This window comes from Natator depressus, chromosome 7, assembly GCF_965152275.1.
Source record: "Natator depressus isolate rNatDep1 chromosome 7, rNatDep2.hap1, whole genome shotgun sequence".
Classification (NCBI taxonomy): domain Eukaryota; kingdom Metazoa; phylum Chordata; order Testudines; family Cheloniidae; genus Natator; species Natator depressus.
In genome coordinates, this window is record NC_134240.1 from 73,206,665 (window position 1) to 73,234,414 (window position 27,750).

The following is a 27,750-nucleotide window of genomic DNA, read 5'->3' on the forward strand; positions in this document are numbered from 1 at the left end:
GGTGCAGGAGGGAGATCAGGGCTGGGACAAGGGGTTGGGTGCAGGAGGGGGTGCAGGCTCTGGGAAGGAGTTTTGGCGTGGGGGGGGCTCAGAGTTGGGGCAGGGGTTGGGGTGCAGGAGGGTTTCGGGATGCAGACTCTGGCCAGGCACCACTTACCTCAGGTGGCTCCCAGGCGGCGGTGCAGGGGGGCTAAAGCAGGCTTCCTGCCTGCCCTGGCCCAGCGCCGCTCCCGGAAGTGGGCGTGCATGTCCGGCAGCAGCTCCTGGAGGGTGGGAGGGACAGGTGGTTCCGCGTGGAGCACCCGTCTGCAGGCACTGCCCCCACAGCTGCTTTGGCTGTGGTTCCCTGTTCCCAGCCAATGGGAGCTGAGGGGGCGGTGCCTGAGGCAAGGGCAGCACGTTGAGACCCCCTTCCGCACCCCCCCCACCTAGAAGTCACTGCCGGATATGCTGCCCACCTCCGGGAGAGGCACAGAGCCAGCTCCAGACCAGGCAGGGAGCCTGCCTTAGTCCCACTGCACCATCGGACTGTTAGTGGCTGATCTCCCAGTTTGGCTGCAGGAGGGTTTACAACCCTATTATAATTTACTGGTCAATCGTGGAGCCTCTTACAGTGGATCTCAGTCTCAGTGACTGAGACTGAGATTGACTGTCAGAGGAGGCAGAATTTTTTTTCTCTCAGTGAGAGATTAGTGGGTTAAAATGAAGACGTGTTTTTCTAAAGTCATTCTGCAGAAATGATACAATATATATGTTGTTTTTGCCACTGAGGCGTGGGTAAATTTCATTAGCAATAATGGGTTTCTCTTGTCGGTCCCTCCGTAAATTGATAGGATAATAGAAATCAGATGAGACATCATAAGTTGAATACACACACATTTTAAAATTAAAAACCTATTAATTTCATATTTTTGTTGCTTTCAATTTGTCTGAAAACTCAGAAACATGGATATTCTATGTTAATCTGTATATTGTTTAGATTCTGTTGCAAAAACAAAAACAAAATTACAATACTTACAAATGCTAAAATGTTTCAGTTTCATGAAAAGAATTGAAAATGATTTGTAATGAATGTGGGTTTCCCTGAGGTTAGTAGAGAAGCAGATTTTTTAGACAGTGGAGAAAGTGTCAGTTTCAAAAGCCCATTTGTCCTTAACTTTGTAAACACTAGAGGAGATCATTTGAATTAGATGGACTGGAAATTGTTTATCTGTATTGAATTTTTTTAAATAAAATCACAGTATATTTTTCCAGCATGCAAACTGTTTGGAGAGGGAAAAACTGAGAGTAAGGCTGAAAGTAATATTATTGTAACTTGAGACTTATCTGAGTCACAATACTGGATCTCAAACCTATTCCTACAAGCTTTGCGGAAATGTGGATCCAGATCTGAGCTTTGTGACTGACTGAAGCTCATCTATGTTTGTCAAGGTTCCTTCCCCACTCTGAAATCTAGGGCATGAAAGACCCCCTAAGCTTATTCTTACCAGCTTAGGTTAAACACTGCCACCACCAAAGTGTTACACAAAGAACAGGGGAAGTGGCCACTTGGAAACGTCTCCCCATCAAATATCCCCCCAAGCACTACACCCCCTTTCCTGGGGAAGGCTTGATAAATATCCTCACCAATTTACATAGGTGAACACAGACCCAAACCCTTGGATCTTAAGAACAATGAAAAGCAATCAGGTTCTTAAAAGAAGAATTTTAATTAAAGAAAAAGTAAAAGAATCACCTCTGTAAAATCAGGATGGTAAATACCTGACAGGGTAATCAGATTCAAAACATAGAGAATCCCTCTAGGCAAAACCTTAAGTTACAAAAAGACACAAAAACAGGAATATACATTCCATTCAGCACAACTTATTTTGTCAGCCATTTAAACAAAACAGAATCTAACGCATATCTAACTAGATTGCTTACTGACTTTTTACAGGAGTTCTGACCTGCATTCCTGCTCTGGTCCCGGCAAAAGCATCACACAGACAGAGAGAACCTTTGTTTCCCCCCCGCCCCCTCCAGCTTTGAAAGTATCTTGTCTCCTCATTGGTCATTTTGGTCAGGTGCCAGCGAGGTTACCTTTAGCTTCTTAACCCTTTACAGGTGAGAGGATTTTTCTTCTGGCCAGGAGGGATTTTAAAGGGGTTTACCCTTCCCTTTATATTTATGACAATGTTTTTAGCTGAAATGCTAAATAAATTTATCAAACATTAGAGAGGGGAAAAATCAGTGAAAGAAAAGTGTGTGTGTGTGTGTTTGTGTGTGTGTGTGTATGAGTCTGTCAGTGGTATGTGTCTGTGAGAATGAAATGTACAGTGTTTTGACTGACTTCTAGCCTCACTTAGTTCTTTACAAGTTTATTAATAAAATTGGTGGGATTGAATAGATGTAACAGAGGGCAGAATTTGGCATGTGTTTTCAGGGGAGAGGATAGGTATATACACAATGGTTATTGGTAACAGGTTTTAAAGCAAACAGATTGAGTGGACTAAATTTTGTTCAACTGACTTCACTATCATCAGTGGGAGCTGGGTGAACATTCCTGAGGGCAGAATTTGGCTTTGTATATCTACTGGGTGTTTCTCAAGGCCTGGTTTTGTTTCAAAGCTATTTGAGGGAATTATCGTTTAACCAGTACACAGAAGACATGTAGGTGCTATGTCCATGCAGTGGAGTGGAAGGGAAATACTGTTTGCTCCTATGTGCAGGAAGGGTCTTTGAATTCCAGAATAAGTGAAAGCAAGTATTGTGTTCTCTGCTGTTTTGATTGAAACAGCTTCCCTTGTAACTACTAGTAAATGTGAAACACGTTCTGCTTTGGTTATGATGAGCAGGTCCTCAGTTCTGTTTAAAATTTATTTATGTGCATATTTATTTGGGGTGTGAGAAGAGTATTTTTTGTAGAAATGGATTAGAAAGTGAACCTGTTTGAGGGCTGGAAGATTAGTGTCTTTCCCTAGTATTTAAACCAGACAGCAGTTTGGAAGGGTTTAAGGGATAGAATAGATCTGAATAGATGAAAAGATGGGTTATGGGTTATGTAACCTTTCACATAGATCAGGGGTTTATAGCCAGATTAGTAGTGACTACAAGGGTGTGGCCTCAGCATTGGCATTTTTGCTATACTACTTCAGAGTGGGACTTGGAGAACTCCAAGACCAGGGGTGAAAGTGAGCTGGTTCGGCGTACCGGTAAGAAGCCGGTACCGGCCCGTACACAGCCCACATCCCTGCCCCTCTTGTCTCTCCCGTCGGTGGCCCTGGTGGTACGGACCCTACCGGCAGTGTTTTAATGTCATTGCCCCTTTTGATCCCCGGGCCGCTGACAGGGGGTGGGGGGCAAAAGGGCAGCTGCCCCAGGGCCGGCGATTTAAAAGGGCCCCGAGCGGCGGGGGCCAGGCAGCGCGGATGGGTTGGCTGGGGGAGGCTGACCCTGAGGCCCTGCCCTAAAGCCGGCCCCTGTACCGGTAAGAATTTATTATTACTTTCACCCCTGTCCAGGACTGAATAGTAATGGAGACTGACCTGCCCCCATCCCAGCAGTTGGTCCCTGCACATCAGGGTTGATGCCATTCCATACCTGTTCTCTGAACGTATAGGGCTTCAGCTGTCAATGTTGTCATTAAGGCACCCATCATCATCCTTAGTCACTTTAAAAGAGAAAAAGGGGCTGACAGAATTATTCTTCACTATTGTGTGCTACTTGTCTGTTAGAAAGCATTTATATAATGCTATAGGTATTGTCTATTGTTCCTACAAAACAGCAAGACCTGAATTTTGCTTACACCCTATAACATGAAACCTAACTTGCTGAAGCAGCTTGAGGTTGAACCTAAACTATTCTTTATAAAGGAAGCTGAGAAGGCATAATGCATAAGATTTACATTGCATACTGACATTCATTTTACTGTAAATGTTGAATGGTTATTTATATCGGAAAAAATATTGAGTATTTCCATATTAATTTCCCAACAGATGTCTGAATAGTTAGTCCTCCATTACAACAAGATCTTGTGTTTTTGATATTTCTGTTATTTGTTCTAGAAATGCCTCATCCACCTCCTTTTTGTGATTTGGTGGTCTATAGTAGACACTTGGAATGTATTGGAGACAACTTTGTGTTTCAGAAAGTGGAAGGAGTAATGAGGGGGCAATAATTTTAGACTTGATTCTGACCAGCAGGGAGGAATTGATAGTGAATGTGAAGGTGGAAGGCAATATGGGTGAAAGGATCATGACATGATAGATTTCTTGATTCTAAGGAAAGGAAGGAGTGGGAGCATCAAAATAAGGACTATGGACTTAAAAAAAACCAGACTTTAACAGAATGACCGAACTGGTATGTAAGGACCCACCAGAGAAGAAAATCTGAGGGGAAAAGTTCAGGAGAGCTGGCAGTTTCTCAAAGAGATAATAATAGAGGCACAACATCAACCTATCCTGATGCAAAAGAAAGAGGAAGAAAATCTAAGGAAAAAAGGAGTTCAGGAGAGCTGGCAATTTTTAAAGGAGGAAATATTAAAGGCACAACTGCAAACTATTCTGATGCGAAGAAAAGATAGGAAGAATATTAAAAGGCCACCAGGAGCTCTTTAATAACCTGAACAATTGAAAAAGAATCAAAAAAAGGTGGACTCGTGTCTGAATTGCCAAGGAGGAGTACAAAAGTATAGCACAAGCATGTAGGGACAAAATCAGAAAGGCAAAGGCATGTAAAAGGCAATAAGAAGAGGTTCTTTAAATATATTAGCAACAAGAGAAAGATGAAGGAAAGTATAGGTCCTCTGCTTAGTGGAGGAGAGCTAATAACTGATGACATCAAAAAGGGCTGAGCTGTTTAATATCTATTTTACTTCAGTCTTAACGAAAAAGGTTAATGGTGATCAAATACTCAACACCATTAATATTAACGACAAAGGGGACGGAGCACAAGCCAACGCAGGGAAAGAACTAAGATCTAAAGAATATTTAGATAAGTCAAAGGAATTCAAGTCACTAGGGCCTGATAAAATTCATCCTACTGTACAATCTCTGAACCATGAGCCATTATTTTTGAGAACTCATGGAGGACGGGTGAGGATCCAGAGAATTGAAGAAGGGTGAATGTAGTACCTGTCTTTTAAAAGGAGAACAAAGAGGACTTTGGGAATTATAGACCAGTCCGTCTAACTTTGATACCTGGAAAGATAATGGAACAAATTATTAAACAATCAATTCATAGAGATAATTGGGTATAAGGAATAGCCAACATGAATTTGTCTAGAACAAGTCATGCAAAATCAACCTAATTTCCTTTTTTTGACAGGGTTTTTGGCCTAGTGGATGCGGGGAAGCAGACATGACATATCTTGATTTCAGTAAGGCTTTTGGCACAATCCCACGACATTCTCTTAAGTAAACTAGGGAAATGTCAAGATGAAATTACAATAGGGTGGGTACTCAACTGGCTGAAAGACCATACTCAAAGTAGTTATCAGTTATTCTGTCAAACTGGGAGATGTATCTATTGGGGTCCTGCAGGGGTCACTGCTTGGTCTATATTACTAGTCAATATTTTCATTAATGGCTTGGATAATTGAGTGGAGAATATGCTGATAAAATTTTCTGATGACAGCTATGTGTGAACAAGATTAGAATTCAAAATGACCTTACAAATTAAAGAAATGATCTGAAATCAACAAGATTAAATTCAGTTCAGTCAAGTGCAGAGTACTACACTTGGGAAATGCACAACCACAAAATGGGGGCTAACTGGCTAAGTGGTAGTACTGCTGAAAAGGATCTGGGAATTACAGTAGATCACAAATTAAATGAGTCAACAATGTAATGCAGTTGTGAAAAAGACTAATATTCTGGGATGTATTAACAAGAGTGTTCTATAGGAAGTGTACATGAGGTAATTCTCCTGCTCTACTGGTGAGGCCTCAACTGGAGTACGGTGTCCAGTTCTCGGCATCATACTTTAAGAAAAATGTGGACAAACTGGAAAGAGTTTGGAGGAGAGCAGCAAAAATGATAAAAGGTTTAGAAAATCTGACCTTTGAGGAAGGTTAAAAAAAAAACTGGGCATGTTTAGTCATGAGAAATGACTGATGGGTGACCTAAGAAGTCTTTAAATATGTTAAAGGCTGTTATAAAGAGGGTGATGATCAACTGTTCTCTATGTCAACAGGAGGTAAGACAAGAAGTAATGGGCTTACTCTGCAGCAAGGTAGATTTCGGTTAGATAGTAGGAAAAACCTTTCTAACTATAAGGATAGTTAAGCTCTGGAAAGGCTTCAAGGGTTGCAGAATCCCCATCACTAGAGGTTTGTAAGAAATAGGTTAGACAAATACTTGTCAGGGATGGTCTAGGTTTACTTGGTCCTGCCTGAGTATAAGAGGCTGAACTAGATGACTTGTTGAGGTCCTTTCAAGCCCTACATTTCTATGATTCTTGAGAGTGATAGGTTTCAGAGTAGCAGCCGTGTTAGTCTGTATCAGCAAAAAGAAAAGGAGTACTTGTGGCACCTTAGAGACTAACAAATTTATTTGAGCATAAGCTTTTGTGAGCTACAGCTCACTTCATCGGATGGGGTTGATAGTGACCATCTAGCATGAAAATAGGTTTGTTTACAAAGGGCTTATGCCTGGAACGCCCTCTGTTACACTTCACATCCATGTCCAGTTTTAAAATGTCTATTCCAATTCCATGCAGGTATTAGAAGACTTTTTTGTGTTTGTTTGTAAAGTTTCTGACAGTATTTCTTCCGGGGGGACAGCATTGCCTAGTGGCTAGGGCATTGTACTGGGACTCGGGAGACTGGGTCATTTAGCTTTGCTACTGGCCAGCTTGGTGACCTTGGGAAAGTCACTTCCCCTACTTGTGTCTCAGCTTCCCCATACGCAAAATGTGGATAATGATGACCTCCTTTGCATTAAGTGCTTTGAAATCTAGAGCTATAAAAGAGCTAGGTATTATTATTGCCATAGTTGTTGTTATTCCTGGAGAAAATCAAGTTGGCATCCATATCTAGTGAATCCTATCTTATGATATTGCATAGCAAATCTTTTTAAAAACAATGGCAAAGCATAAGAAGAGTCCTCTCTAAAAAGAGAGGGGTAATATTGCTCTCAATTATACGCATACAATCCCATTTGCTTCAACAGAGTTGCACATACTTGAATAAGCACTAATTGGTCATTACACTCTTCAGAGACATCTGTGTGTCTTCAGTGACAAGTCTTTGATAAAACTTGAAGTGCCAGACTCCTGAGAGGTTATGTTCTTTAGTTAATGTTAGAAGTGTGCCTTTAAAGAACTGTTACTTCTTGACACCTGTGCGATTATCTTGTGACATTGCTGTACCAGGTAGTTGAATGGTCAACAGTTAACGTGTATATAAATACGTGCCATTTAAGTGCACCAGGAAGGTCTGGTGACCGGCTGACCTAGTGGACTGGTCAGCTTGTGGACTTTCAGGTTCCGCCGGTATAATCATCCCAGAGGAGCCTGGCTGCAGCCTCAATCACCCCTCTCCCTTCCCCTCCTCCCCCACTCGGATGGCTCTCATGAAAACTTGTCACTACAAAGAAGCTGCGGGGGCGGGGGAAGGAGAGAGGGGTCCTGACCCCACCCACTCCAACAGGTCCTGACCCAAGGCCCTAGGTGTCCCTCAGAGTGTGCAGCCCACTTACCGAGCTCCCCCAAATTATGTAACCCCCTGGGTACTTCCTGATAGAACCGCGCTCTTCAGTTTGGGGCAGGCTTAGCAGACTCTCCTCAGTCTCTCATTGTCCAGTTGAGTTAGTCAATCTCCCTCAGGGCTTTCAACTCCCAAAGAGGAGGGGGAGACCAAATTCCTGATGCTAGTGAAGCCTCCACAAAGCAGCTGCCACTCCCTACACAGTTCTCAGCATCAGCCTTGATTCCTGGTGCCACATGCAGATCATTGCCCCCTTCCGCTGGGTTACGAGTGTAATTTTAAACTATTCCTCCACTGAGAACATGCCTTGTACCTGTCGAGGGGGTAGGGTCTCCAGCTCAGTACTGTTCTAGTCCCCACCTTAGTTCAGCATGAGTCCTGTAGACCCCATCACACAGAGGTTTTTAAAATAAATTCTTACCAATGTTTTTGGAATAATTTCATATCCAATCATTTATTTTTGTTTACCACTAAATAAACCTGCTATGAAATGGACTAAATGCATGAGTCCTAATATATTAAATTAAATTATAAATGATAAAAAAGTAACATAATTTCTGGTGCCCCTTTCATCATGATAGTTATTCAATAGCAGTATGGTTGTTCATATGATCAGTCCTCAGGCCAGAAAATATTCCATTATGCCTACGTTAGCTTTACATGTATGCATTTATCTAAGCCCATTCACATAGTAAGCTTATGTGGCTAATATTATTTATTTATAGTAGAAAAAGCAATTCCAGTGACTATCTAGTTTTGCACATAGCTAACTTCTGTAATCATGTGATCTTCTTACTCATCCCCCTCATCCTTCCCATTGTTTGTTAAACTTACTTATGTCTTTAAATATTGAGGTCATTGGGGCAGGAACTGTCTCTTTCTTCGTGTTTGTACAGCCCCTAGCACAAAAAGGCCTCTGGGAATTAGTGCAGTAAAAGCAATAAAGGAATATTACTACTATTTGTTAATCTGAGTTATCAGTTCATCCTCCTGATATATTAAAAATATAATGCATACTCCTATTTAGCATGCAATAGACATTATAATGATGATTAGAATTAAAAGCAGTAGAACTGTACAAATGATAAATCAACAGTGTTTCAGCAATATTTTTTTTCTGTTGCTGCTAATTAGGCATGGCAAAGTAGAAAATAAATTCACATTGCCTTATTACCAGTATTTTTTGTACTTTTTTTGTGAAGCATTTTTCTCTCCTGTTTAGTAGAGCAGATGCTAACTTAGAAATCCATGGAAATCCAAATCTTCAGTATGCAAAAGAGCCCTTTGCATTCTTCCAAACCTAGAGAAATCCTGGCACAAGTTAGAGCAGCCTGAAGGCTGCTTTAATACAGTGGTTCTCAACCAGTGGGTCTCAACCGGGCCCCCTAGGGTGCCATGAGCAGGTTTCGGGGGGTTCACCAAGCACGGCCATCATTAGATTTGTTGGGGCCCAGGGCAGAAAGCCAAAGCCCCACCGCCTGGGGCTGAAGCCTGGGGCTCCAAGTCCCGCTACCCGGGGCCGAAGGCTGAGCAACTTAGCTTTGCAGGGCCCCCTGTGTCATGGGGCCCCAGGCAATTGCCCTGCTTGCTACCACATAACACTGGCCCTGGCTTATATATGCAGAAAAACAGTTGTGGCACAGTTGGGCAGTGGAGTTTGTATTGCAAGTGGGGGGAAGAGGGGCTCAGAAAGGAAAAGTTGAGAACCCCTGCTTTAGCTGATAATATCATCAAGGAGCTATGATCTCAGTGTGTGGAAGCCCCAGCCAGGTCCCCTATGTTAGCAAGCAGGCAGGAGGGCAGGATTGCATAGGAGTCGTCATGGACATCCCTTTCACAGAGGAAATCCTCCAAAGAGCTGCAGATTTAGGCCTTTTTTTGTGCTCATGGATCAGCACAAACTGGCTGGAATTAGTCCAGAGCCAGAGCACTATTTTGAAATTACCTGTGCAACATTTTTATTACTAATACCTGCAGGGAGGTACCCTATTTGGAGAATAGCTTTTGTTAGTAGTACAGTTAACTTGAAGAATAGCAGCGGGAGCACATGCATCATGTTTTGATATCACACATAGAGTGGGATGGCTTTTCTAAAAATGTCATAAAGAAGTGATGTATTTTAGAAAAACATATTTAGAATTTAGAGTAAGACTTTAATGAAGAGTTGGAGGTGGGGGGAAACAACCAAAAATGTACACTCCAAATGATGGAGAAATTTAGATGTTTAAAAAAAAAATCTCTTCCGTTTGTTACTCCAGTGGTCACTGTTCAAAAGTTAACATGCAGCAAGAGTTTGAGGTTCCACAATTAATTTCTGTTGAAAGTGTAGGGAAATATTGCAGTAACTGCTGGAAAATGGGTACTCACTAATGGCTTTGGATCAAGTTAAAAGGGTGTGTGTGCGTGTGTGTAAACGTACAGGACAGGGAATGCGTGGTAAGGATGGTCACCATTTAATGCTTTGGAGGCAAAACCTATATGGATTATTTATCGCTAGGTTATAACCATTATAAGGAAGTCCAGAATAGGTTGACATTTTCCCTTTAAATAGTAGAAACATTATCTTCATTGGAACGAGGAAGGCTTCATTTTCTTTTTCTTTTCATCTATTAATCACCATAGGAGACGTGCCCTACAGGGGATACCGAACTAAAAACTATTTATTTAAATGCAAAAATAAAAAAGGTTTAATGAATTAAAAGAATTACAATAAAGTATGTGGGGGGAGGGGGGAAGTGGGAGACTTTGTTACATATGCAAGTCACTGCTGGACATGAGCTGCATATATTTTAATTGAAGGAGTTTCTAAATATATATTAAATATCATGGGACTAAGATCTGAAACCATCTGTCCCACCAGAATTTACTTCTCCATATCTACTGTCTCTACTCATTTGTATCCAAGACATATACAAGATTTCTCAGATAATGGCTGCACTTTGATACTATCCAATTAATTGCTGTCACATACTCCAAACATGGCCTTACATCTCTCTTTGGAAATTGGGCTTTGCTAAAAGTCCTGTTATGTTTTCCTGTCCATGTATATCCAGAACAAAGCTGCCGATTTTTTTAAATATAAAAATCTATCTCCTACTAATGAGCTGAAACAGTTTGAGGTCGGTCTGGCTGAGGTTTATTAAAGTGTATTAAATTCCTGGTGAAAGTGTGTGTCCTGTTTTCTCAGTGTAAAAGGTTAAAAATGTTCCTTAAAGTTTTGCTTTAAAAAACCCCCAAAATGCACTTAGACAAATCATGGCTAGGTATATGGTGTGAAGGGAATTGAAGACCCAGGGGATGGTTCCTGGGATACAGAACCCTTCACCTCTCAGCCACTGGCTGGAATGTTGCCCAGGTCAATGGTGGCTGAAAATTGTTGCCTTGTCACAGCTGCTTGGTGGCAAATGCAAAGTGAATTGTTGGCAGAAGTCTGAGGATCTTGATCTAGGATTGAGACTCCCACAGGAATTTGCAAACAGATTTGGGGGAGGGAGGAGGTCCTGACAACCTTCCCTTTCCAGTCATTTCTTACCCTCTTGTTAAATAAGTAAGAAAGTAAATAAATAATAAAATAAAATAAAATTCTGTGCCTTATGCTTACAGAGCTAACTTTTAAAATGTGAACTGATCATAAACCAATGTAGTACTGCCTGACTGAATCTCCAGACAGCCTCAGCAATAGGTCTAAACCTTGCTGATCATAATTTGTGAGGGAGACAGAAAGAGGTGTCAGGGTTTTTGTGCCCTTCAGATATTGCTAAATGGAAGTGGAAGGTCTAGGTCAATGGGAGAGAGGGCTTGGGGGCTGTCTTGGCATGGAAATTCAGGTCTCAGTATAGAAAAGTTTGAGACTCGATGGTTTATGTGAGATGCGTTGGTGGTGCCAGTCCAGTCGACAGGTGTCCACATCTCCAACAGGTACCATATGGGATTGTCCTAGCATAAAAAAAATGCTAAACAATTAAATCCAGTCTGTTCAGGAGCGTTCTTCAGATGAAAAGGTGCTTGGGCAATGCCATGTGAGGAAGCTTGTAGTGTTGCAGATGTATCTGCTCTGCTGATACCAGCTGTCCTGGTTGAGGAATGAGCTGCACCTGTGGTCTCTCCCTGAGGGCACTCTTTCCAAGAGACAGGCCTCTACCTGCACTTCTCGCAACTGGAAGTCGACGATTCACTCCATTAGTCTGGATCACCAATCTATAACACCCCGTGTTTCCACTATATGGTTACAGGGCAAGCAGTGCTTTATATTCCTTTGCAGTCCCTTAGGAGTGCACCTCTTAGGTGACAGATTTTGTTTCCTTCACCTCACTGTGGTTCTACCACCCTTTGACTGGATCTTGCGGTGACAGCAGCAGCCTCCCTGTTTCCAGTTGTGTTGGCACCTGCAACACACTTCTCTCTAGGAGCCTGTGACCAGCAGCTGATTACAGTAATTCAAACTGCAGTGTTGACTATCCACGCCAAGGTACATAGCAAGCAGACAGAAAGGTTAAAACCACAAAAAGTCTGCATGCCAAGGTTTTGCCTAAACCTTATCACTTCTCTCAAAGTTTAGGGAAGCCTAGCTGCCTCAGACACATCCTACAGGTCTTCTGTCTCAGACCAACTGCTCCTGCAGGATTCTCTACCTCTCTCTGTGTCTCTGTTCCTATCTCTCCCCCTGAGAAGCTGCTGAACACTCACTCCCCATCACCTTTCATGAGCGGGTGCTTTTTAACTATTTACAGTCGTTTTGATCTCTAGGCTTTGGCCTTGGCCAAACAGCTAGGTAATGTTCATCTGGCATCTCAGAAAAGTATTTCCCTGTTCAATGGTTCAGCCCTTGTCCCACTGAAACTGTTTACCTTGAGTTGTCTTACCTCTGACCATTTTGTTGTTTCCTGCTTGCTCTTCCTAGCAACCCCTTTTAATTCAACTTCATGTAGGCAGACAGGATAATATCAAGCAGATAAACTGAAGAACCTATAATATTTGTTAAAAATAATGCAGCTATCTCCCTTGTTCCCACAGGATTCAAGTGCGATGATTATGGTGTGGTTTATTGGCATTAAATTTCTTATAAAATGTGCAAAAGCAAACATTATTCCCCCCCCCCCTTTTTAAAGGAAGTTCTCCTTGACTGTCTTTTGTCAAGCATCATATTTTTCTTTCATTATTATCTCTACTACTACTGGTGCTCAGAACGGAATACTCACCTTTTTTTTGTTAATACATTCAATATCTCTCCTTTTGTTTCTGCTGCCAAAGCAGTGTCATATTTGCTATGGAGAAATTACAAGCAGTGTTGTACATACACACATCTACATGGACTTTAGAAGCTTGTCATTCCAAATATGCCATTTATGCACCACAATTAACAGTGGGTCACTGTTTGCATTATAAATCTCGGTTTTCAGGACATTACACTAAAGAATCTGGCTGTTAAAATGTGTTTGGGGTGAAACAAAGGGGACGAGGTACTGCACTCAAAGTCTCTCTCTCTGTCTGCTAAACTTGGAGAAATTATGTGTTTTAGTTTTGAGGCAAATTATAGAAAAGATGGAGACTTTGTAGGTTCCAGTACACTATTCATTTCCAAAGCTGCTTTTCTTTTTTGATAGAAATGTTGAAGCCCATTAGTCTGGAATGATAACTATACTCTTTGGGACTTTTATGAGAAATCTCTGCTCACATACAGTATATAAATGAATGAGTTATTTTGTGTATACCCTAATATTTGTTTCCATCAAAAATCCCATAACATATTTTAGCTCGTGAAACTTGCTGTGTGCAGAACAGCACACAATGGATGGCAGTGCTATTCCTCAGCCACAGCAATCATTCGGGTTCCTGATCTTTCTCCTAGAAAATCCCTTTCATATGGTACAGTTAGGAGGTTGGCTGCAATAGCGTCATTAGGAAGTGTATGGTGCATGAGTTTTTGGGGAAGGAAGCAATAAGTCTAAATAATATATGTCACGTCTTTAACACTGTAGCAAGATTTCTGGCAGGTCAAATAGATTAGTTGTTAAGATTAATTAATATATATACATATATTGGCAATAGAACACCTGAAGCACTGTGCTATCAGAAGCTCCTTAGCTGGCTACAGCCAATGGAGTCTCTCATTCCATTTTGTCTTGCAGCTGTTTGCCATATAAGTTAGGGACTGTGGAATACAGTTCTGAAAGCCAGGAAATAGAAAGTTAAAAGCTCCAATTCCTCCCTAAATGCCTGGGTGCAGAAGAGTACTCTGTGCCATAGGAGCTCTGCCTCCACGGTGAAGACTTTAAAACCTAGCAGTGTTTTCCCCAGGAATTGAAACTGGGGGAGGGGTGGTTCAGATTTACAGCGGGGGGGGGGGGTGGGGGGGAAGGGGAGATCAGGGCCGATGAGGGGTGAGACTGTGAAGGTGAAGGTAGGCTGTATGGCACCATAGTAAAAACTGAAAAATGTTTCATGACCATTTTATTAAACTTTTAAATCATTGCACAAGTTAAAGTTGGCTACTTAAGCCTTCTATGAAGTACTACATCTACATCCTTCTTGGTTTCTTGTTATAATTTTGCACAACTCTGTTAATGAACTTCTTGAATGCAGTGCATTCATCTTTGGTGGCTTCTCGTGTGTCGGTACTTCTGTTCCATCAATTGATATGCTCATTAGTTCATTCACATGATCAGGCAGAAGGCAACTTCTTTCAAAACACAAAATTCTATTCAATGATGAAAAAGAATGCTCAACTGTAGCTGTTGTGACTGGGAGTAGCAAGAGATGAATTCCTACTTCTTTCAGCCCAGGAAACATAGCATAAAGATCGGGTCGAGCCACTAGTGATGATAAAAAAGAAGTTGAAGTCAAATCTTCATTCATTCGTTGTATGATATTCCACTCTGTGTTCAAATTCTCTATTCTGTCCTGAGCACATGGCAGCCCCATTGCTGGTAGTGCCTCACTCCACTCAACTGTCTGTGTTTTATTAGACAGGGATCTGTAAAAACTACGTAGAGGTTGAGTAGAATCTAGAAGTTGCTGTTGTAGATTTTTTAAGAATCAAGTCTGTGTACTTTTTCAGTTGTCTTAACAAACACTTCTTGTCCTCTTCACTTAAGGATTCAATATACATGCCTTCATTAGTCAACTTCTGGACTGAAGTCTTTGCTTCTTCCTGTACTTTTTCAATGGATAGCTCTAATCCAAATGTAGCTTCTGTTGCTGGACAAAGATCTACTACTGTTGTAGCAGATGCCTGGAAGGCATTGTTTAATGACCCAAGTGGTTTCAACGGTAGACTTACAAGAGAGAGAATGGCAATAATCTTCTCTGAACGTAGTAGCAAAAGTAATCTACCAGCCTCACTACTTAGATCCATTCCATCTTGGTAGATACTTTCCAAAGCCAGTAATAATGGCTGGAGTAATTTTAAGACAACAGCCAAAGATCGCTCATGAGAAAGCCAGAGGGTTTTCCCAGGTTGGACTAATTTGAACTTCAGTCCCAGTGTATCTTCTATATTTTCCAAGAGATTCAGTCTTTCTGGACTTTTGCTGAAAAAAGAATATAATGAAGACATTACATTTATAGCTTTTTAAATGTCTTTTGAAGAGTCTGCAGCTCGTACTAGCGGTAGTTGCAGTAGATGGCCTCTGCAGTGTGTATAGGAGAGACTAGGGTTACACTTTTCTCTGAGCAAAGCTTGTGCTCCACCATGTCTTCCAGAGAAATTTGCAGCTCCATTAAATGCACAAGCAACCATCTGTTTGGGGTCCAATTGACAAGCATTTAATTTTTCTAAGATGGGGGTTGTCACAGATGCAGCCAATCTGTCTTCTGTAACTTGAACATCTCAAAATGCATGTACTGGCCTACCACTGACATCAAGATAACGTACACAATGACTTAATACTTGATGACCATTTGCATTGGTACATTCATCTGCCATGTATGCAAATTTTTTGAATTTGGTGAGAGAGTTCTTCACTTTTTCAAATGTTGAGTCTTTCACTGTTGCACCACATGCGTCTAGCCAGTCAGATGAGTTTCTTGCAGAAAGATAGTGAGCATTTGCTGGTCTTGTTCGGAACCAGTGTTCAAGTTCAGGATGAACAAGTGACAATGCACTTAACTTTGGCCTCCAGTTTGTAGTGTGTGGTATCTCTTGGCTAAATAGGAAGTATGATGCCACAGCCATGTTTGTTCGCATGAACTGTGTTGTGTCTCCAGAATTCTTAACAGCCTCATTAACACTCACCGGTGCTGTCCTTGGTCAGTGGAGACTCAAAGTTCAGAGGTGCTTTCACATGAGTTCACCTCCCAGGTGGGGGGCAAGAAGGCACCTTGCTCATTCCTCCAGCTGCTCCTGTTCGCTCTGGCCACTGTTTTTCATTGTGCCACCGTTCACTCCATCGCTCTATTGCCAATGGCCCTGCGCCGTCACCTTCTGCTGCCACCTGCCACTGCGACCTCTGCGACCTGGTCTCTTGAGGTTCCACCAGCTCTCAGTGATTTCAGCTGAGCTCTCAGTGGGGGAACTTCGTTGCTAGTGCAGACTGGGCCGTCTCTTCCACAGAAACACTGTCCCACAGGAGGTCTAAGCACTTAGACCTGATTATCAGTGATTTCAGCTGTAGTGGTCACTTAACACAACAAAAGACTATCTATGGAGCCTAATCAGCTCTGTCTTTAAACAGTGGAAAGGGGCAGGTCAAATAGTACTTGTGACTCAGGCAGACCGTCAAGCAAAACACCTGCCCCCACCCTCTTTTGATGCCCTCAATCAGCACAGTTCTATTGCCCTTTACTCAGACAGTAAGAATAACAACATTTCTTTACCCCCTGCATTCAAGTGATTTGTAACCTAACCCCAGCCAAAATCTATCACTTGGCAACACAGCTCTATTTGCTGGATACCTAGGTAGATTAGATGTGAATGTAAATACAATCTGGTCCTGAAGCCTTTCCCCCTAGCCCGCAGCTCATCACTAGCTGTCAGGGAGAGCTCATTTAGACTTTGCTTACAAATGAATGCACTGACATGGTCATAAAAACAACAGCTGTGTAAGGAAGCTAGTCTATGTTCATACTTTTCAAATTGATTATTCTTTTTTAGATACACGTATTTTATCATACACTTTATGTGCTTTTAAATTGTGTATTAATGTTTCAATTTCAATTCAAATTTCCAAACAATCACTAAATTGGCAACACTGCATGTAACTAAATCACAAAACTGGGGGGGTGTTGGGGAAATTCATGGGGGGTAAACACCCCCATGGGCGGGGGATAGGGAAATTCCTGAACCTAAGTGTCTAAAGTTAGCTTCTAAATCCACATTTACTCAGTTAAAGTATCCAGCATCCAGCATTTACTTCAGTAGGAGGTATTGGCTGCTCAGCGTATTAAGGGCCTAAATATGGACATAGAAGTCAGATTTAAAAGTCTTGGCCCAAATTCTGAAGCCCTTCAGAGGCAGTTAAGGAAATTAGCTTTACATTTCCTGTCTCTTGTTGCTTTATGTCCTAGCCTGATGCAAATTGTTCATTGTTGCAGCTTAGTCACATAATGGAGCCAGAAGAATCACGCTGCAGCTGAGCATTCCTTAGTTCTGCCTTTCTACTGTTGACAGCGCACGGTTCTTTCTCTAATAAATGATACAGCACCATGGTCTTTGTTACTAAGCAAATAGCTTTCTCTCTGTACTACCTTGGGAAAGGCGGTGGGGATGTCACCTCAGATTTTTACTGTTGTTTTTATTGGAGGCCAATAGCTTTCTTAAAACTTGTATTCCTCAAATTAAGTGGCCTCAGCCTCTCTACTTTTCTAACTTTTAAAAATGTATGCATGATATAGTTCTATCAGAGGCAACTTAAAACCAGCTTTTTAAGAGAGGTTTGTCTATAGGGATGTGTGCCCCTAGAACCTTCTCATCTACTTTGAGACCTGTCTTGGTTAAAACTACCACAATGGTATTTTATTGATGATGATAAATAATGTGTCCTTACTTCATCCTATTTTCATTCTGCGGCTCTCAAAAGCTTTACAAAGGTGGGTAGGAATTATCCCTGTTTTACAGAGGAGTCCATGAAGGTATCGAGTGAGGAAGTGATTTTCCAGACTCGTGTAGGCTGGGAGGATGAGTGGTGGTTTTAAATAGATCAGCTAACATGCTATTTATGGCATTTTTAAAACATCTCGTGTTCACAAATACAGTGATGTTTATAGAGGTACTGTCTGACTGTGATCAAAACTAGTTTGTAACTAAAGTAGCTTACAGACAGCATTAGCTACTAACTCGCTATGTAGTTTACAAATGGAGTGATTTAACTAGATTTGACCACAATCAGGGAGCACATTTATAAACACTGATATCTCTGACTACACGATGTGTTTAGAAATGTGTTAAGCAGCATACGTTAGCTAACATGTTTTAAAACACCACTAATTCTCCCAGACTATACAAACCCCACATCTGTTGCAACAGATTGCAGCTCTCCTGACACCTGGTTGAGGGCACTATCAACTGCAGCTGTAAGGGACCTCATCATCTCTGGAATGGGATCAACTCTGCCTGCTAGAGGCATGAAGCAGGGGATATCTAGAAACTTAATTGTGTGCACACATTGGTCAGGCCCTTTCCATTCAGTTCCCCATCACGTTTACGCACTGCCTGCTACTGTGTTAGTGAGCCTATTAATTGTAACAGTCTGTCTACATTGAGAGGTTATAAGTATGCTAATAAATTGACCCTTATGCCTAACATGTGAAATTCAGCCCTGTGCAGCAGGCCTGCACAAGGCCTGTGAAAAACATAAGGGGAGACTTAAGTGGTCCACATGCCTTATGCTGGCTTTCTGCACGGGTATGAGTTTCAATATGTTTACTAACCCAAGGGTTGCAGTTGGACAAGATCTATCAGTGTATGTTAACGAGAGGCCTGTTGAATATAGAAAACATCCTACCAGCAGCCTTAAGGAATATCATCCCAGTAGGTTTAAAAATGACACGCCTTGGGACATATACCATACACTTGCCCGCAGCCATGGACCAAAGAATGCTAAGTTTGCTTCTGCGCATAGATTTCCATATGGTGGTGGTGCACTGCTCTGCTGCAACTCTGCAAATGTAGGTTATACTGCTGCAAATACTCAAATCAAAATGAAACATGAGCAGAAGAGATTAGATGGCTTTCAGCAAAGTAGCAGCAGTATGAATAAAGGAAACTGTACAAAGAAAACAGGTGTCAAAATGAACATTGTAATAATGTCCTTTTATCAGAAATTATAAATTAACTCTGGAATATCTTTGTTTTATTTTGTTTTATTTATGTGTGTATTTATTTTTTTCTGTAGGCTGTGGAAACCAACCTTGCTTCAAAGGATAGTCACTGGGTCTTTGTAAATGAGGTAAGATAGCCAAGAGATAAGCTAGTTTTGTCCTAGTGTTAACTCTTTCATCTACTTTTGTTCCTCTTATTCCATGCATTTAAACAAATCAGACAGAGGCATACACTTTCCATTTTGCTTTTTTATGATACAATAATTCAATTTGTGTGGCTTCATTGTTAGTCTCTCATTTGGATTGGCATACGCTGAATACTAAAATAAAGTCCCCAGTGTATGTGATGATAACTGAAAGGCTGTTCATTTCCCCCCCCCCCCGCCCCATAGTGATCTATTCCATTAGCTTTTTAGTGCAAAGAGAGCTGCTCAAAAGACACCTCACCTCACTTCGCAGTCAGAAACCACTGACAACAATAAAGAACAGTGAGGCTGGATTTAAAGTCTGTCAATTGTTGGCCTATTACAACATGAACTTACATGATATGTGGTGTAACTCTACTGCAGAATTATGTTGATCTTTTGGTCATAGTAATATCAATTTAAGATGTCAATTTCCTATCACGTCCTTGGGCGGGTGGGTGGGGGAGGGGTGGAGAGGGGAAGGACCTTGTATCTTGTCCTGTCACAACTATTATTTATTTTGTGTTAACACCAAGAGGCCCCAATCAGGATCGATACAGACACGTGTTAAAGTACAGTCTCTACCCTGGAAAGCTTTATACACTAGAATCCCAGATATGCCAATATAATCATTATACATCTCTAATTGCTTAAGAGAAGCCATATTAGTTTAGACATTTGTGTTCTTTAATAATGATATTGTTATAAAGGGTAATAAAATATTTAAATGAAAAAGTGACTCAATCCATTGCCTTACATTCATATTTTATACACACAACAGCAAATTTAACTACTGATTCCTTTGTTCGCTTTTCAGTCTCTTCTTTGCATCTAACAAATAGTTTTGGATTAAAGTAACCTTATCTATTAACAGTAACTATAAATTGCATTGTGTCACTATAACTAGTGACACAATGCAGAAAATGCAGGTAGGAGAAAATAAAATCTCTGTATACAAAGGTTTGAGTTTCTTCCCTATCCCTGTTACATTTGTGTGTTTCCTCCTTTGTCACCTACTGTAATGGCCCAGTAAAAATATCAGCAAAGCACACAGTGTGTCACTATTTATATTCACATAAAGATAACACACTGAATGCTTCCTACAGTATTTATTATGGGGTTTTGTTTGGGATTTTTGTTGTTGTTCAGATGTTAAAATTCACTTCATAAAGCCTAAGTCTAAATACCCTTAAACAAACAAACAAAAAAATCACCACTACCACCACAACAAACCTTCAAAAGGTGTCAGGTTTGCTCTTATTTTGAGAGAAACAAAATATGCATCTCTTTTTCTGCTAGAGGGTGGATGGGGAAGCCACGCTGGCAAAATGCAAATCTAAAGTATCAATCAATGGTTCACGAGACAAGAACAAATTAGAATTCCCATATAATGTAATAAAATCTGGGGGACTTGTTATTGCAGGTAGAAATAACAACATAAATATTACTCAGTGATAAATATCAGTTCAAAAACTTATAGACTCTATTAAATCCAATTGAGTTAAAAAAGAAAACTATAAAATAAATACCTCAAATCCATGAAACTCTGGAGCCGGAATATGCAAGCTAAAAGTGCGAGAAATGTCATAATTCTTCCATTTTAATGGGAATGGGTAGATGTCTGCTTACTCAGGGGTACTGTGGGTTGGTTTCCATTTTGATCTCCAATATGTATTGGCAGGAGTTATTAATGTACATTCTTCTGTCCTACATCTGTAGAAGGGCAGACTCCTTTGGACTTAATTCTAATTTGAGATACACAGGCATACATTTGTGCATATCTAAACTTTGTGCTTATATATATGCACAGTGAGAGAGCATCCTGTCCTCATCCAGATACCACTGTCTACATACCAATGTTCACTTGACATCAGTGGGGATGTTGGGGCAATGCCACTCCCTGGACATGCATTGACATGGGCCTCTGATTCTCAGATTGGAATCCAGCATTTAATCCACCTGTGGCATCCAATTTTTAGAAGCAATTGGAACCGTTATTTTCAATGTTTTCTTCCATGAGTAATATGCCGGATTGGGCCTATATCATAAAAGGCACATACTGGGGCTAGTGCACAGCTACTTCCTCCCAGAGAGAGATCCAGGGAAACGGAGCCTGCTGAGGGGTTCAGCGTACTCTTCTGTTAATGGCCAGCCAGCTCCAATGCCAGTGCAGAAAGAGGCAGAGCCATGACAATCCTGAGGGGCAGTTGCAAGAAGGAGCCCATAAACTCAGGCGAGCACAAAGCCTACACTGTGTCTTGTCCCCTGCAAAGGAAATGCAAAATTGCAGGGTGAAGCACCTCTGCCCTTCCCTCTTGCTCCTTTGCTCATCCATATAAAGACTAAACATAGTCTGGCCATAGTATGTACTCAATTTTGTAAGGTGCTGACATTCTGGTCTGGATGAAACTAAAAACATAAGCATGTACTTAACTTTAAGTGCACCAATGGGGCTGTTCACCTGTTGAAAGTTAATCATGTGCTTAAATACTTTGGTGGACTGGGGCCGGAGTGCTTAGCATCGTGTAGAATCAAGCCTTATGTGCACATTACAATCACATGGCCACTCTCCTGCATGCTCCCATGAGGCACATTGTAAGTCTTGATCACACCTTATTTTGATGTGGAAGACCTGAACAACCATCTAAGCTAACTGATTTGCACCATGGGGATTAGTTCGACTTCAAAGAAACAAACTACCATAGTAATATTTCTTTCATCTTTTATATTCTTGGGCCAGCTTGTAAACCCCCAGCTTGCAACAGTGAGCAGCTAGTGACCTAATTATTCCCATTGTAGGCAATGGGATGGTTTATGGGAGTACCTGGTCATCAATGGGAAGGAGAGGTTTTACAATTTGACCCTTAATATTTTGTTTACTGTATAAACTATGGAATCCTGGAACCCTGGAGTCAATCCCTCTCCCTGCTGTTCCCCATTTCCCAAATCAAGTTAAGTTCAAATCCAGACCTGAACTTCATGACTCAGGCCCATCTCTTTACTTTGCTGTAGTCTGAATGAGTACACAGCATTGATTTATTCATATGAAGTGTCTATTGCAGTTTTGCTATAATTAGACTATTTAATTATCATTATTTGATAACTGAATGGATGTTTTGATTATTTTTATTGTCTCCATTTCTGACACCATGAGGTTGAGGTTCAACTTTGGAGTCTGAATTTCTGTTTTCCCACTTCTTTTAATCTTTAAAATAAGTAAATATCACCCAGTCTGAGAGCAGCAGGGGACCGGTCTTGGATTACATTGCTCCAATTCACATCAGTGTTCTGCATGTGGTGCTCTCTAATGACCTGAGTCTTTTTCTAGTCACCCCACTGTTCAATTAGGAGTGGCATTGGTGGATTCAAAAGGGTTCCAGTCAGCTTCAAGCAAGAGCCCAATCCAATTCCCACTGAAGTCAAGAGGAATATTTAAATTGGCTTCAGTAGGATTTGAATCAGGCCAGTGGAGGAAGGAATGCTACAGTGCAAAGCCTTTTAGGATGGGGAAAATACCCTGGGTACACAGGGAAAATAGATAATTACTTCCAATATTTTACCTTTTGAATCACCATTTAATGATGATCCTCCCATCTTCACAAGATACACTTGATATTCTTAAATGTTTTGTAATGTATCTAGCTGGTTCCATTGCAGGTATTTTATAATTACAAATTGCTGACAAGTCAAAAGCTGTAAATTGTCTTTTTGTGTGTGTGATTTTTTGCGGGAAAAAAATGTACCTGTCAACGATCCCTCATTTTAGCCCATAGTTACCTTATTTCCACTTTATAATTGTAGATTAGTCAAAAATAGAGAACTGAACCAGGAAACCAACGTTGGGGCCCAAGTTATTATGTATTAAGAAGTTCATCCAAATGGTTTAAAATGTCCTGCTTTACATGCACTTTTCCTTTTACATTCTTGGCTTGTGGATGGGCCTTGTGATGCTTTGGACAGGAATGAGTCTAAATATTTGATTAAATGGTTCAAATACTTTTGAAAAAGCCAGACTGGAAGTTGTGGTTGTGTTAGCCTTAGCAAAAGCAAATGATAACCTTTAGTGTCTTTAGAACCACTCAGCGTGTTTCCGGGGTCCTGGTTCCAAGAAGTGCTGAGAACCTGTGACCCCCAGTGATGGCAGTCAGAGTCATTGAAGGTCATCACATTTCAGCAGCAGAACTTGAAAAATACCATTTGTGCCCTGAAGTTTTTGTTGGAGCCATTCACACTGTGGTGGACTGGCACTCACTCACTCTTCCTGTGTTTTTTGGTGCCATGCCCTGGCAGTGTTTGTTGATGCCTTTCTTTTTTTATCTTAATATTTGCTTTATTTTCTATCTCTTCTCCTCCCCCCCCCCGCCATCCCCTTTACATTCCTTTCCCCCACCCCCCCTTGAATTTTGCAGTGGATCTGGGGTTATGAAAAGAGCAGGATGGGAACCGGATTTTCCATTTCCGAGGAAATTCCTCAGTTTTGAATTTTTTTCTACTCTGAAATGGAATGAAAACAAACAAGTTTGAAATGTTCTGGAAAATACAATTCAGAAAAGTAAACATTTTGGGTCAATTGATGCATTTTGTTTTGACAAAATTGAAGCATTTCATTCCAGCTTTGGCTTTTTAACTCTTTTAAATTTTTTTATATAAAACAATAGTGTTGGTTTCAAAAAACCATTTCAAAATGAAAAATTGAAACATTCCATTCTGAAAATCTTGAAATGGGACATGTTAACATTATCAAAAAATCTTCATTTTTTTGAAAAACTAAATTTTTTTGAAATCAGCATGTTTCAGTTTCAGTGAAAACAGCATATGACACTGAAAAACTGTTTACATGAAAAATGTCAACCAGTTTTAGTTAGAATTTTTAATACTTCCTCCAGCACCAGCACCATGCTGTATCCCTTTTGTCCCAGGCCCACCTCCCTAAACACTCCTCACAACCTTCCAGGGGGAGCTCCCTGACCAGCCTCTGCTGTATGTTTTATGATGTATTCAGTATTCAGTCAGCTGCTCAGTTATACTTTTCAACCTCGTCAACTTTTTCTTAATTTCTACCTCCCACTGCTATTATTTAATATTTTAACATTCTATGTATCCTGTTTAACTCTTATGTGCTATCAAATACTAATAATTCTGGTGGTTCCAGTTTAAAGATAAAAATAAAGGTGTAGTGTGAGTGCCAGTCACTATCATTCATTTGCACATTCTGCACTGCCATTTTTGCATATATCTTTTTTTCAACTAATGCAAAATATGTATGTCAGTGAAAGTTTAAACAAGAAATCATTGTCCATACTTCAGATCAAATCATTTATTCAATATCTTTGCTGATAAACTTGAAGTTCCTGGAAACTGTGTGTCTCATATTTAACTTCAAATCAATTTCCCTCTGTGTCTACAGTATAGTGAGCCTTAACTATTATATCTGAACCACATTTATCCTTGTTGTGACTGCAGTGACTTATGCTCAGGTAAATTTGTTAGTCTCTGAGGTGCCACAAGTACTCCTCGTTCTTTTTGCAGTGACTTTAGTTACGGCAGGGATGAATTCAACTCTATGTTTCTAGACATCAGTCAGTTGGAATGGAAAAGTATATTGTAATTTTACACTGTTTTGAGAAAGATGTACAGCAAGTGAATTGCTGACACTTTCAGTACTTTAAAAATAGATTTAATTATAAGGTGTGAAAAATAAGTCTGAAAACTTAGAGCTTCTACTTGATTGCAGTTTCCATTTGTTGCCTTCCACTAAACTGATTGTAGTTGATTCAGATTAACCTGCATCTGTTCAGATACAAAAAGGTCCTTATTATTAATTTACAACAACATATTATTACCCTTCTTTTTCAATCTTATAATTATCACATATAGCACCTGAAGGAATAACAAGCACTATAAGTCAAGCTGCAGTCATTTGTAAATTTTGAAAATTTGAATGTTTGGGCTAGGGTGGAGGGAGGATGGGGATTCGAGGCATTGGATCTTTACTATCTGAATTATGAATTATGGCAAGCATTTTCTCCTATCTTACATCTAGTAATTAGTCTAGTAACTTGTCACCCTATGTTGTTTAGGGAGGAGATATATATTTTTTCTTTCTATAAAGGTTTTGTTAATAAGTTAATAAGCGTGCAGATCGATGATGATTTTCACTGAAACACTTTAAAGATTCCAAATGTGCTGGTGTGAAAAATAAAGCTATCTAAAGAAGGGAGAAACTTAGGCCTTGATCCTGCAAGTTGATTCATCAGCACAGCTCCTAGCACTCATGTAAATTCTTACTAGTGCATCTACTTGCAGGGTGGGGGACCTCAATTTTTTTGGGGGTTTTTTTTGGTTTTTTTGTTTTTTTGGTGTCTACTGCAAATCCTTGGGCCTGTGCCTATGTGAAATATCAAAAAAGCACTAAACATCTGAGCTACATATAAGATAAATCTGAAATATGAGATACATATAAGAAGTTAGGAAACGGTGAAAACTGGAGAATAGTAACAGGTTTGCTCTTCTTGGTTTGTCTTACTGCTCCCTTCCTCTGTTCTCAAAGTACCCTTCAAACTGGTTCTTTTTTGAGACACACACATTAAGCATCACAAGAAAATTTAATTGGAGCAGGGATATACGCTTTGGCACAAAACTGGTTCTCTGCTACCTTGTGAAAATGGCAGGAGGCAGAGAAAACACTTCATATTGTGCCTCAGTTTCCCCTTCAGGCTTTGTCATCCGTTACCAGACAGCAGATAGGTTCACTTGATGATGGACTTTTGAAGGAAAGAAGAAGAAGTGTGGAGCTCTTAGGACGTCTAACCTTTCTACCTTCCAAAAGTCTAGGTATTAAGCTCATTTTTCTTTTCTTTTCTTTTCTTTTCTTTTCTTTTCTTTTCTTTTCTGTATTTGCCTTCCTTGTTAATATATTTAATATGTTCAGGTCACATACATAATTCTGAACCCCATAGCAGTATGAACAGTTGTTCTATTAGGAACATCAAACAGCCATACCTACCAGTACTGTGGTCCAGATGCTTCAGAGGAAGGTAAAAGTAATGCAATAATGGACAATTATGGACTAGCCTGTCCACATGGAACATTTCTTCCTAACTTCCATCACTTAGTAGCTGGTGTGTGCCCTGGAGCATCAACATTTATCTTCCTTAAGAAAGTTTTAAGTTTCTCAATCCTTTTCATACTTTTGAAAGCTTCTCTTATGCTACCTCAAAGGTTCCAGTTCCTGTGGTCCTGTAACTTTTTGTCAGGTCTTAGACTTGTGAGAGCAAAGGTTTTCTTTGTTATCCTACCTTGCATCCTTTCCAAAGATGACCTTGACAAAGGATGAACTCCTTGCCAGAGGATGTTGTGAAGGCCAAGACCATAACAAGGTAAAAAAAAAAGAACTAGATAAAGTCACAGAGGATAGGTCCATCAATGGCTATTAGGCAGGATGGGCAGGGATGGTGTCCCTAGCCTCTGTTTGCCAGAAGCTGGGAATGGGAGACAGGGAATGAATGGGAGACAGGGAATCACTTGATGATAACCTGTCCTGTTAATTCTCTCTGGGGCACCTGGCATTGGCCCTGTTGGAAGATAGGATACTGTGCTAGATGGACTTTTGGTCTGACCCAGTATGGCCGCTCATATGTCCTTATGTTCTTATGTAGAACAGGGTTGTGCTTGAGTTGATTGCTTGATGTATAAGCAAAATCAATCCTGGAGTAAATGCTTTAGTCCAGGGTTGAATGTGTTGAATGTCACGTAATGTGTAAACTATAGGGGGGGAAAAATCTCTCTATGGTTTACTTTGTCGCTTCTTGTCATTAGAAAGAATTTGTTATTTGTAGTATAAAGAAGAAAATACCAAGTAAGAATTGTAAGATTGGTAAAGCACAGATAAATTGCATTCAGAGTTGTTCTTGCCAAATAAGGCTGATTGTTGCTGATAGCATTTCCTAAGGGCTCTCCTCTCCCATCTGGTTGTGCTAACTTAAAATGATTAAATATGTTGTTTTATATGAATACTTTATTCTATTTTTTAATGTGTATGATGCTAAACATAAATATAGGCATTTAAATACTTCAGGAACCAATTTATCACAGATGAAAATTGGTGTTTGCAGTATTAAAATCTGAAATGTATAGCTTTACGCTAATAGCTACAGGAATAAACAGGTTATAAAATGCATTGGAAAGCAAACTAGAAGAGAACCCATAAATGGCACCCAATGAAGGCAGTGGACAGGCATTTGCTCTCTTTAATCCACAGAAAATATCTTGGCAGAAAGAACTTGCATACACTAAAGGTGCGGTTGAAAACACTTTTAGGGTAGCGACAAAGAGCAGCTACTCTAGCGACTGCAATTCCAATGCATCTGGATAACTTCTTCAAAACTAGGCTGATGTTTGAGAAGAGAAATGCTGTGTGCAGTGGTGTTGTAGCCATGTTGGTCCCAGGATATTAGAGATACAAGGTGGATGAGGTAATATCTTCTATTGAATATACTTCAGTTGGTGAGAGAGACAAGCTTTTGAGCTTAGAGAAATGCTGAGAGTTCTGGGGGAAAGTGCCTCGTATCACTTGCAAGAATAAGGAGAAGGTAAAAAGCAGATTGAGAGGGAGAAAAAGAATGA

The 27,750-nt window shown here is 40.5% G+C and overlaps 1 protein-coding gene across 6 annotated transcripts in view; it reads left to right on the top strand.

Annotated features, from left to right (window-relative positions):
- The window catches only part of GRID1 (glutamate ionotropic receptor delta type subunit 1), a 791,498-nt gene that overhangs the window by 592,015 nt on the left and 171,733 nt on the right, over window positions 1-27,750 (top strand). For all 6 annotated transcript variants that reach the window (XM_074958779.1, XM_074958780.1, XM_074958777.1 and 3 more), the window contains exon 5: window positions 19,015-19,068. In XM_074958779.1, coding sequence (XP_074814880.1) covers window positions 19,015-19,068 — 54 coding nt within the window. The remainder of the gene's footprint in view (window positions 1-19,014; window positions 19,069-27,750) is intronic.